The sequence below is a fragment of the Saimiri boliviensis genome, chromosome 2 (assembly GCF_048565385.1).
Source record: "Saimiri boliviensis isolate mSaiBol1 chromosome 2, mSaiBol1.pri, whole genome shotgun sequence".
NCBI lineage: Eukaryota > Metazoa > Chordata > Mammalia > Primates > Cebidae > Saimiri > Saimiri boliviensis.
The window spans coordinates 192,255,826-192,268,106 of NC_133450.1; the positions used below are offsets into that span (position 1 = coordinate 192,255,826).

At 47.1% G+C, this 12,281-nt stretch overlaps 1 protein-coding gene across 2 annotated transcripts in view; it reads left to right on the top strand.

Annotated features, from left to right (window-relative positions):
• Positions 1–12,281, top strand: part of COL15A1 (collagen type XV alpha 1 chain) — a 120,929-nt gene that overhangs the window by 57,196 nt on the left and 51,452 nt on the right. The window contains exons 8-11 of one of the 2 annotated variants that reach the window (XM_003940079.4): positions 72–206; positions 1,491–1,643; positions 8,231–8,380; positions 8,792–8,935. In XM_003940079.4, the coding sequence (XP_003940128.1) occupies positions 72–206; positions 1,491–1,643; positions 8,231–8,380; positions 8,792–8,935 (582 nt within the window). The remainder of the gene's footprint in view (positions 1–71; positions 207–1,490; positions 1,644–8,230; positions 8,381–8,791; positions 8,936–12,281) is intronic. The other variant, XM_074395094.1, reaches the window with a different exon arrangement.

The window sequence follows — 12,281 nt, forward strand, 5'->3', positions numbered from 1 at the left end:
CTGTTCTCTCAGCCGCAGGCATGTTGATGGGGACTCGGTGACGTGGCCTCTTGTGATGCCTTTGTTTTCAGAATTTAGCAGCAACAGCAGCAGGACTGACCGAGGTGGCCATCAGCACTGCTGGGGAAACAGAGGCTGGCAGTGTGCCCACCGGGGGACCGACCCTCTCTATGTCCACCCAGAACCCAGAGGACGGGGTCACTCTGGTAAGCAGCTCCGAGTGTAAGCTCTCCTTCACCTGTGCCTGGGGTTGGGGGTTGTGTTGGGTGGGAGCAATCATTGGCTTTCCCCATCTGCCTGCGAAACACAGTGACAGTCTCATGGGGCTGGTCTGTCAGAGTAAGCACTAAATAACATTGGCCATTCAGTGGCGGGGTGCAGAGCACACACTGTGCTGGGACCAGGCCTGGCTTCAGGGATCAATAGTAAATAGGGTAGACCTGATTCCTGAAGACCGGGTGGTAAGAGGGGCTGTGGTAAGTAGTAGGTGAAGCACAGGATGCGCTGGGAGCACCGAAAAGGAGTCCTGGAGCCCAGACTTGGGGGCACAGAAGCTTCCTGGGGAAAGGGTGCTGAAGGCGGCCTGAGAGGGTAAGGAGAAGTCGCCTAGCAGAGCGGGTGAGACAGGCGTTTCAGCAAGGTGAGCCGGCAGGTGCAAAGGCCTGGAACCTGAAGAAGGGCAGCACGCCTGCAGGTCAAGTGCAAGTCAGGGGTCGGGGAGAGGTGGCTGGAGAGCTCTGAGGACACAGAGAAGATTCAGCAGAAGTAGGGAGTCACTGAAGGGTAAGAAACCAGGACCGGATGTAGCCAGATTAGAATTCCAGATCACCTGACTACCGAGAGGAGAAAGGATGGGGAAGCAAACTTGGAGAAAGGGAATGGGCTTGGGGGCTATGTTGGAGGTCAGGTGAGTGGTGGTGCCAGCCTGCTCTGGGGTGTGGCCAACAATGTCATGTCCTCCCGGAAGTCCCAGTGAGCAAGGGACTGAGAAGCATCCATTGAATTTGTCCATTCACGGTGATGGCCTTGGGGAGAGCAGCTTCAGAGTTGTCGGAGCAGTGGAAGCCAGACGGCACTGGGCTAGGGAGAGAGCAGGACAGGGAACAAGAAAGAGGTGGAGTCCCAGGACCTGAACTTCTGTCCCAACGCAGTGACGTAAGCGCCAGTAGAAGCTGCACTCTCTGATTAGGGGACAGCTCGGAAGGGCTGCTGGTGAGCCCACGCCCCTTGGGATTGGCAGGGAGGGGCTGATGACACACCACACAGGTGGAATGCTGGGGTGGTCTCGTGAGGAACCCAGGCTTCTGTATTTCTGTCTGATGTCTCACTGTGGGTTTCCGTGGGAGGTGAGGTCTTGGTGTAGAGGTGCTTTGACAGGGAGCACGTGGAGAATGCAGTGCTGGAGGGGCCCTGGCTGGCTGTTCTGCACCACACTGTGGTGGATCAACATCATGGGGCACTGACCTGGTTCATGCTCACTTCGTATTCAGGGTCCAGATAATGAAGAGGCTTTAGCAGCAACAGCAGCAGGGGAGGCCAAGGCGCCCGCCAGCACGTCTGGGGAAGCAGAGGCCAGTGGTATGCCTTCCGGGGAGCCGGATCCCTCCATGTCCACCCAGAGCCTTGGGGAAGAGGCCACTGTGGTAAGGATTGTACAGTGCCCTGAGGTCAAGGTTACGGCAGGAGCAGCCCCTGGCCTTCTCAGAGTGTGGGGCTCCTGCTCAGCAAACCCAGGGGAGCCTGAAGCAGGGGGGTCTCTGACTAAATACTCACTTGGGAGTGGAGTTTGCCAAGGCATGGGTGAGTGTGGTGAAGCCCCTGGAGGCCAGTTGGTAGCCAGACTCTGGGGATGGGTGAGTTGGAGAGGAGGCATGTGTCCCAGAGCTGCGTGCAGAGCCCTGCTGCCTTCACCCGTGGGGGGTGGGAGCCAGAATGGAGGACTGGCAAGCTCTCAGAGGGCAGTGGGAGTCAGGCTTCATGCGGCAGGCCCCAGTAGGCGTCAGACGGCACAGCCAGCCTTCCCAGCCCTCTCCTCATGCAGCACACAGACACTGTCCAGCTCCTGAAGGCAGGACACAGCATCCCAAGTCACTTGGCCAGTCTGTCCCTGTGCTGTCTCTACAATGGGTGCCCTCAAGTTCTTTCAGCTCAGCTGATTCAAACCTGAACTCCTCCTTTCCACTCCTATCTTCCCACCTCAAATGAATGGGACCATCATCTTCCAGTCACCTAATCCAGCATTTTCTTCTCTCTCCCTTCAGTTCTACATCCCATCAAGCATCAAGCCTTGTTAATTTTTCTGCCCCAACACATCATGAATCGCTGGCTCTGTCCTTCTCCAATGCTGGCCCCTGCACTGAGTTGCTGCGTCCCCAGCCCAGGCAATTGCTAAGGGCCCTGTCTGGCCTCCTCCATCCTCTCACAGCTTGTCTCCAGTCTGCCAGCCCCCTGCTTGGAAGCTTCCTATCAGCCTTCCCTGCAGACCCAGCTCCCTTTCTGGCCTGAGTGTCCTTCCAGGGTCTGGCCTGCCCAACCTTGCTGACCAACTCTTGGGCTCCTCCTCTCTGGCTCTCAGCACTTCAGCTACACTGACCTTCCAGTTTCTCCATCATGCCTCCCTTTTTCTCGCCTCATATCCTCTTCTCTCTGCTGAGAACCTTTCTCCTTCCTCTCCTCCTCTTAATTCTTGCTTATCCTTTAGAGTTCAGCTCAAACACCGCTTCCTCAAGCCCATGTCATTCCGCACTGTGAAATCTCCCCATTCTTGTCCTCAGAAGGCCTCATCATCATTGTAGTTGATAATAAACTTGGCAAATAGTTCATGTCTGGCTCCCTACCAGAATGTAAGCTCTGCTAAAACAGAGATTACAGATACAGTATTTTGTTCATTGACGTACTTTATTCCTGACTAATGGTAGGCACTGGATGAATATCTGCCGAGTGAGTGAATGGCTGCGTAATCAGGAAGTCACAGATCAACAGCCCTGGCCTTTGATGTCATTGCACGCACTTGTGCCCCTGGTCTGTGCTGGTCAGGCAGTCTTCAGCCTTTCAGCATGCATGCTGGGACACCTTGCAGTGGGGGGACATGCACTGATGGCGCCTCAGGCCACTGGGCAGTTATATGGATTATTTTATTGAACAAAGTGGTTTCTCCTCCTCCTTCTTCCTTTTCCAGTTGTCCTTTCTCTTCCTCTTGCTCGCCTCCCCTCTCTTTCCCTTCTCTTTAAAGTCACATCACAGAGTGGGAAAGCCAGGGATCAGGTCCCAGTTCCACCAAGTCTTAGCTTAATAGAAACTAGAACTTGACCAGTAGAGTTGTCTGAAAATAGAAGGGCTGCCTGTAGAGGTGGTGAGATCCTAGTTACTGGAGGTGTATAAGCTGTAAACAAAGAGTATCTGAAACAAGTCTCATTCAATTTGGGAAGTTTATTTTGCCAGGTTTAAGGATGCACCCATGACACAGCCTCAGGAGCTCCTGATGACATATGTCCAAGGTGATTGGGTAGCATAGCTTGGTTTTAGCATTTTAGGGAGGCATGAGGCATCAATCAATATTTGTGACATGTACCTTGGTTCTGTCCAGAAATGCAGGACAAATCAAAGTGGGAGGTGTTTCATCTACCTAAAACACCTTCCATGTTTTAGGTAGATAAAAGGTAAACTGTTGCATTCTTCCGAGTTTCTGATTAACCTTTCCAAAGGAAACAATCAGATATGCATTTATTTCAGTGGGAAGAGGGATGACTTTTAGTTCTGTGTTTCCTTTGTCTGTAAGGAATTTCCTTATGGACAAATTGTAAGGGAGGTGTGTGCTTTTCTTATCTTAGTAGGTATTTTTTTAAAGGAATGGAATAGGAGGCAGGTTTGCCCTAAGCAATTCCCAGCTTGATTTTTCCCTTTGGCTTAGTGATTTTGAGGTCCTGAGATTTATTGTCCTTTCATATTTCCCCCTTTTTAAAATCTTTCAGTTAAAGCATTTTAGAGAAAATGAGTATCTAGTCTCAGGTTTCATTGATCTCTCATGGCTAGGACGGTTTATTCCTAGACAGGTAGTCCCATGTTATTAGCAAAGTTCCTTTTTAGCAGGTTTTGAAGTCTCGTATTCTACAAGAGAAAATAGGGGGGAAAAGGGAGAAAAACAACAACTAAAAAAAGAAGAACGATCCTGGAAAATTGATACAGGTCATATTACTCTGAAGCCCATACATCAGCAGGCAGCTATGAAAGTGGCTTATGTATGTCAATAGGTTGCTGTTATTTCCTCTGAAGTTTAAGTTGTCTAGCTTCAGTTCACAGGCCTTAAAAAAAGCATGGCTTAATTTTTAGTGATTTCAAATCAGGAAAAGTGGGGAAAAAAAGAAAAGGAAGAAGCAAAAAAATTGGAAAACATGATTTTGGAGACTTGTAGCCAGGAAGAATTTTAGAATTCAGTCCAAACTGTAGAAAATAATAAAAATTGAAAAACATTAGGCAAGACCAAAATCTAACAACAGGTGTTCTGTAGTTTGTTTTAAAACACAATGTTCTCTTTCCAGTCCTATTTTCACTAAATAAAAATTATAGGACAAATTCATTTGCAAATTAAGTTTTAGTCTTATTGTACTTGGCCTGAGGATTTGCATAAAGTCAGCAAGCGTAGTTCTTTGCCATATAGGCTCCTCTTTTTTTTAAATTGACTTTTCTGGAACTTTATTCCATAAGGAATCTCAGATTTGACTTGAATGCCTTAAGCACAGCCCATGCCTGCAAATACCTGTATTAATTGCGTGAAGTCCTCACCTTGAGGTGAGGTGAGGACAAAGAAAACTTTGGGCTCCTGAGCCTGTCAGAAAGTGACATTCTTTACTTACCACAGGTCAGGAATCTGTACAGAGATTGTATAGACATGGTATGAGGCGAAGGGCTTTGACTGGCTCTATAAATCAACTTTGGTTCCTTAAAGGAGTCTGTATCTGATAGCATGCCATTCAAGTCAAAACCTTGGTAAAATAACCAGTGTCTTCAATTGTGTTCTATTACAAAGGAAAACAGATTGTTACCACACTTATGCAAATAACTGTATTGTCATAAGTTAAGAATACTCACAATTAATGTCCAAGTTTTGGAGAAATCAGGTAGAAATGTGCTCCAAATTTTGTTTATATGAATATATTTTATTCCATTTTTGTTGTTGTTGTTGAGACTGAGTTTTGCTCTTGTCACCCAGGCTGTAATGCAGTGGCATGATCTCAGCTTACTGCAACCTCTGCCTCCTGGGTTCAAGAGATTCTCATGCCTCAGCCTCCCAAGGAGCTGGGATCACAGGCATGCACCACCACACCTTGCTAACTTTTGTATTTTTAGTAGAGATGGGGTTTCACAATGCTGGCCTCAAACTCCTGACCTCAGGTGATCCACCCGCCTCAGCCTCCCAAAGTGCTGGGTTTATAGGCATGAGCCACTGCACTGGCCCCCCTTTTTTTTTTTTTAATTTTAAGGGAGGAACTGAGCTGTGGTCTAGCATTTTATGGAGTGGGTCAAAGTGTCCTGGTTGCGGGTGAGACTCCACAGTGTGTCACCACTGTCATTTCTACCCTGTTATGTGTCTCAGTTTATCTCTCTGTAGTTCTAGCACCTCCAAGAGGGCTCAAAATCAAAATGCAAAGTGACCAGCTCCTATGTGTCCTTCCTGGACAAGGCTTTTTAAACTAATTTTGTTGGGGGCTTCCTGTGGGGTTGCTGCATGTAATGGGGGGGTCAACCCCCCAAACACACACACTTGGCCTCCAGTCACCCAGGGGCACCTTTCAGCTGGGAAGAGCAAAATGCCCTTTTTCTTTAGAACTGAGGAAACTCATTCTCCTATTTATCTGTGAAAATGTTAGTTGAGTTCCTCATGCAAAATACTCACATGAGCCAATTGAGATTAATTTCAGGAGGAAAAGCAATGGAGATGAGACCCTTTAGAATGCACTTCTGAACTAGAATTAGGGTCCTAAACAATAACATCCTAGGAGAAAAAAAAAATAAACAGCTAAGACCACTTCCTTTAAATTGTCCTCAGCCACTTCTAACTTTGAGGCTCTCATCCAGCATTATACACACCAAGGTCAAATCATCTCACAGTACAAGGTAATCTCTGGTACCCCCAAAAGCCAAAGAGGTCAGGTCTTACAATAGGCGAGAGCAGAGCTTTAGACTTAAGAAGTATCTGCCCATGACTCTTGAAACTCCGCAAAGAAAATGGAACACCCCTAAAATGGGCAGGTGGTGCCTTTGTTCTGAGTTCTTGAAGGGGTTTGAGTCATGAGAATCCTTCTCTCTCTCTCTCTCTCTCTCTCTCTCTCTCTCTCTCTATATATATATATATATATATATATATATATATATATTTTTTTTTTTTTTTTTTTTTTTTTTGAGACAGTCTCACTCTGTTGCCAAGGCTGGAGTGCAGTGGCATGATCTCAGCTCACTGCAACCTCCACCTCCATGTTCAAGGGATCCTTCTGCCTCAGCCTCCCGAGTAGCTGGGACTACAGTCACATGCCACCATGCCCAGCTAATTTTTGTAATTTTAGTAGAGATGGGGTTTCACCATATTGGCCAGGCTGGTCCCAAACTCCTGACCTTGTGATCTGCCTGCCTTGGCCTCTCAAAGTGCTGGGGTTACAGGTGTGAGCCACCACACCAGGCCCTAGATTTTTATTGGTATTGAAGATGGCAAAGGAGGAAGGAACTACAGGGTGGAAGAAAAGTAAATGAAAGAAAAAAATTTTTAAGACAGGAAGCAACCATGTGTATATTTTGCTTTTTTCCCCTCTCTTGCAGCTGCGAGAAACTTTAGCCAATTCAGAGACACTTTGTTACCCATTATTTAGAATCCTCATTCAGATTTGACCAAGTCAGGTAGAGTTGGTCAAATCTGATGGGAGAAAGACCAGAACAACAACCAAAAAGAAGCCCTAACAATATGATTACTGAGCGTTCTAGTAGTAAGGAGAAATTAAGAAGAGCTGGTTGTTAATATTATCTTTAGCCAAGAAAACCCCAGTTCAGCTACTTACTAGGGATGGGCCTTACGCTGAAGACTGCTCTCTACCATCCTGGAAGCAGGAAAAACCTTAAACTTGCCTTCCCTGTTGGAAGTGAGCTCAAGCTCCAGAAAGAAGTTAAGTGCCTTCCATCATCCTAGAAACAGGAAAACTTGGCTTCCTTGTTGGAAGCAAGTAAAACTCAAAAAAAGAAATTATACAGTAAAATAAACTTTATATCTCAACCAAATTTTGGGAGATCAGGAATACTCTGGAGGGGAGGCTTCCAGGCCTCAGCAGATTGCCCTGTTGGTTTGAACCATAAAGAAAGCTCAGGCTGGTACCAAGCACCAATATGAGATTTGTCAAAGGTCAGGGGAACCTCCACTCGGAATCAACTCTTTGTGGTTGCCAAAATGCGAACCCCAAATATCTGAGACAGGTCTCAGGAAAGTTAGGAAGTTTATTTTGCAAAGGTTAAGAACATGCCCATGACACAATGACACAACCTCAGGAGGTCCTGATGACCTGTGCCCAGGGTAGTTGGAGCATAGCTTGGTTTTATACATTTTAGGGAGACATGAGATGTCAATCAGTTTATGTAAGGTGTACCTTGGTTCTGTCCAGAAAGGCGGGACAACTCAAAGTGGGGAGGGGGCTTCCAGGTCATAGGTGGACAAGAGACAAACGGTTGCACTCTTCTAAGGGTTTCTAGTTAGCCTTTCCAAAGGAAGCAGTTAGATATGCATTTATCTCAGTGAGCAGAGGGGTGACTTGGAGTTCTGTCTGTCCTTTGTCTGCAAGGAATTTCCTTGTGAATAAATTATCAGGGAGGTATGTAGCTTTTTGATTTTAGTAGCTATCTTGTTAGGGAATAGAATGGGAGACAGATTTGCCCTAAGCAGCTCCCAGATTGATTTTTTTCCCTTTGGCTTAATGATTTGGGGATCCTGAAATTTATTTTCCTTTCACAAAGCTAAGGCCAGAGAAGTGCTTGGCAGAGATGAGCTAGAGGGAACTCTGGGGTGGGTGGGGGGTGCCCTGAGAGGTGCGTTCTAATGCTGGAAGTGAAGGTGTGGTCCTGGAGGAGCAAAGGAAGGAGCTGCATGGAACCTCCAGTTATCTGAGGCCCCAGGGCTTTCCATCCTGCAGCCTCACCCCCACTGAACCAGGGGCATGGGTGAAGGGGCATAGCTCCTATGCCAATTTCATTTCAGGGTCCAAACAGTGAAGAAAGCTTAACAACAGCCACAGCTGCAATCGAAGTGCCCCTCAGTACTTTTGAGGATGAGGAAGCCAGTGGGATCCCCACAGATGTCCTGGCGCCCATCACAGCCACCGCGGCACCTGAGCAGGCAGTCACTTCTGTAAGTGTCATCTGGCGTCCTCTTTGGCTCACAGGAGAGAGACAAGTCTGCACCATGAGACTGCAGTTCTCCTTGGCCTTGGCAGGGGCACCTGCAGCTCGGTCATGAGCACATGTCTAGTGGGCAGTGGCCAGAGGGAGGCAGGATGCAATGCTGGAGCGTGGCAGCGGCTCCAGCCCTGTTCCCTCCTAGCCTTGCTCAAGAGTTTTCTCATAGAGATGAGTGGTCCACAGTTGGCGCTGAGGCTTAGAGGAGATGTGTATTTCAGAAGGGGTATGCTGGGGTAACGACGATTGTAGATAAGAATGTGCTTTGAAACTGGGCTGGCACTGCAGAAATGACAGTTACCCCAACTCCCTGGCTGCCTCGTGAGCCAGGAGAGGTGGCACATCATGCTGGTTTTGTTTTCAGGGTCCTGGTGATGAAGAAGATTTGGCAGCAGCCACCACAGCGAAGCCCGCCACCACAGCTGGTAGTGAGGAGTCTGGCAGCCTTCCCCCTGATGGGCCACCACTGCCCCTGCCCACAGTGGCTCCTGAAAGAGGGGTTACTCCAGTAAGTGGCATAGAGCTGTAAAGATTTGACTTGGCAGACCTTACAGGGAGGGAAAGACAGGCCAGAATTTTGGGAGGGGTTGGCCCCAGCTTTGTCAGAGGCAGGTTTTCACGTTGGTTTGCAAATTTGGGCATTTGAGGGCCTTTAACCTGGGGAACAATTGAGGAGACGGCAACTCATAGAGAAAAAGCAAGAGATTAAAATCAAGGGGACCTAGCTGTGTGTCCCAAACCGATCTTTGGATTGAAATGTGTTCTAACAGTCAGTGCTGTTACAGGGGCAAAGCTGACAGTAAGACGTGGTGGGTCTGTAGAGGGGATGAGAGCCTCAGCACTGTGTGTGTATTGGGGGTGACCTCCAAGTCCCTATCAGCATGAGTTCTTATGACTCTTGGCTGCAACTGTGTGCTCTTAAGCAAATCCTTTAATTTTTTTGGCCCTCTGTTTCCTCATCTGTGAAAATGAATGGCCGCGAGGCCAAGTCCGAGAATGCAGGTCCGAGAATGTTTACAAAGGTCTGTACACACACCTGGGGTTGTCACCACTTAAGGGCTATAACTGTGTCTTTTAGAAATGGGAAGCCCAGAGCTGGCCCTCAGCTTGGGCTTGTGTAAGCAGGGACTGAAATTGCTCTTGCAATGTGAACACATTTTTAAAGGAAAACATCTCTGTGGTGACCAGCATGGGCTCGTTAGTTTCCCGAGTACCACTTGGTCATGCACCCTTTGAAAGCCACGACTCAAGCTACAGTCATGTGGCCCATTGGCCACAGTGTGGCAGGACTGACCTGTGAGGGGATGGGCTGTGGGACAGGAGATCAGGCCTCCTGAGGACCTGAATGCCCCTTGTTCTGAGGCCTCTTCCAGCAGTTGTCACGCTGCTGCCTGTCTCTTTAGAGCTGTCTTCCATTCATTCGTTGATTCACTCGTTGACTGGACAGATAGCGGCTCTGGGCCCGCAGTCGGGACACTTGTAGATATAGATGATTGTGACCTCACTCCTGTCCCCAGCGAATTTACAATCAAGGAGCAGGAAATACACCATCTGAACTGACACTGGTTAAGCACTCTGTGCTCCAGGTTTATCTGATTCCCTGCACACCACCTCTCTTCGGTATAAGGTGTATGGGAGGTAAGATGTGGAGAGGTGAATTCACCTGCCACTGTTGCCTGCCTCTAAGAGGTGCAGCTGGGATTTGAACCTGGGTATGCTGGCCTGCAGAGCTTGAGCTCTTGAGCTTCACACAGCTGAAGTCTTCATCCGTGAGAGTGTGGTGTGGTGGAAAGACCCTGGACTGGGGTCCAGGAGGTCGAGGTTCCGCTTCCAGGGATGCCGCTGGCTTGTGGTGTGTCCTGGACCTCCTTGTCGTCATCTATAAAAGGAAAAAGATGAACAACTCTGGCTTTTAAGTCGCCCATTGCCCATTAGAGATGCCTGGGAAGCTTAAAACAATGTGTGTGTCTAAGTCCAGTGCTAGACCAAGTAACTGAGATGCTGAGATGGGGACCTTGGGCTTGCAGGGCATCCTCGCGGGCAGCCAGCTCTGGACCCACCTGCCCACGCCCTGTGACTTCCTAAACAACATCCCCTGCTCTTCTGCACCTCACCCCAAGGTATACACAAAGCACCAAGTTCAAATCTCCCCAGTGATGCCACACTGGGCACAGACAGAGCAGGTTCTCCTTTTTCTTTCTCTTTTTAACTTTTTATTATTGACAACTTTAAAATGTCACAAAGGAGCTTAGAATAGTACAATTGACCCCCATAAACCCATCGCTCAGTTTGAATAATTATCAACACTTTGCCAATCTTGCTTCACCTGTTCCACCTCCTACCACCAAAGTTTTTGGAGGGAAGGGGAATACTGAAGTATTTAAAAATCAACCCCAAACATCCTATCATTTAACTGGTAAATCATTCACTGTGTATGTCTGATAGCATGATCTGGTACCTTTTTTTTTTTTTTTTTTTTTTGGTCACAGCCACAGTGTTACAATCTATGTAACAAAATTAGCCATGGTTCCTTCATATTCTCTAATACCCTGGTTATTTTGTTTCAAAATCCCTCTTTCCAGTTAGTTAGTTTGGATCTGAATCCAAACAGGGTCTACGCATTCATTTGGTTGGCATGCCTCTTAAGTTTATCTTAATCTCTCGTCACCTGCCTTCTTTTTCCCTTTTGCCATTAATTTGTTGAAGAAACTGGGTCAGTTTCTTCCTTTAGACCCTTTGTGTTTTCAGCTCGGAGAAGTCAGTCTGGTAAGGCTGGCTGTGCTCATGGAGTGTGAGGGTTACTGTTACTGGGAAGGTCTTTGTCTACATATATTAACAACTGTAAGAGTGCATATTGCTGACCCAGAAACTTCTCTTCTACCAATTGATTCTAATGGAGGTAGCCTGATAGCCTTTGTTGCTGTTGTTTAAAAAAAAAAAAAGGCTTTGTTTACAAGGATGCTAATCTCAGTATTGTCCATAATAGAGAAAATTTGGGTATAATTTAATTAGCCAACAATAGAAGTTTAATTGAATTAAAGTATAGTCAAACAATGGAGCATTATGTAGCTAATAAAACTATACTTGTGAGGAATATTTAATGATGGGGAAATGCCTGGCATACAATGTTAAGTGAAATGAGCTGGTTATAAACCTGAGTATAGTGTGTGGTTAGCTATTTAAAAACACACGCATGCAAAAACACTAGAAAGAAATACCCTCTGTAGATGTTGTCAGTTGTTGCCACAACGTGGTGTAACTGTGGAAGGTTGTTAGGTTCTTCATACATTGTGGTGTTTTCCACTATGGGGTTACAGTGTTTACGACAGATTTTTTAAAAGCTCTGAGAAGGCAAAGAGACAGAAAGAGAGACAGACACAGAGAGTGTTCGAGACAGAATGACAGAGAGAAAGAGAGAGATGGAGACATGGACACACAGCATTTCTTCCTGGCATGTAACTAACTGATGAAGACAGATTGCCGCTAAGTGCCCACTTTGAGGATCTGCCTCGAACTCAGGTGAATGCCCTGATTCCTGAGCAGATAGTCCAAAAGCACGAGATTGTCAAGAAGGTACTCACCCTGAAATAGCAATAGAATCAGGTTTTTGTTTGTTTGTTTTTCTGTTTTTTGTTTTTGTTTTTGTTTTTGTTTTTGTTTTTTCTGAGGCAAGGTCTCACTCTGTTGCCCAGACTGGAGTGCAGTGGCATAACCTTGGCTCACTGCAGCCTCCACCTGTCAGGCTCAAGTGATTCTCCTGCCTCAGCCTCCAGCATAGCTGGGATTACAGGCGTGGGCCACTACCACCTGGCTAATTTTTGTTTTGTTTTGTTTTAAGTAGAGATGGGATTTCA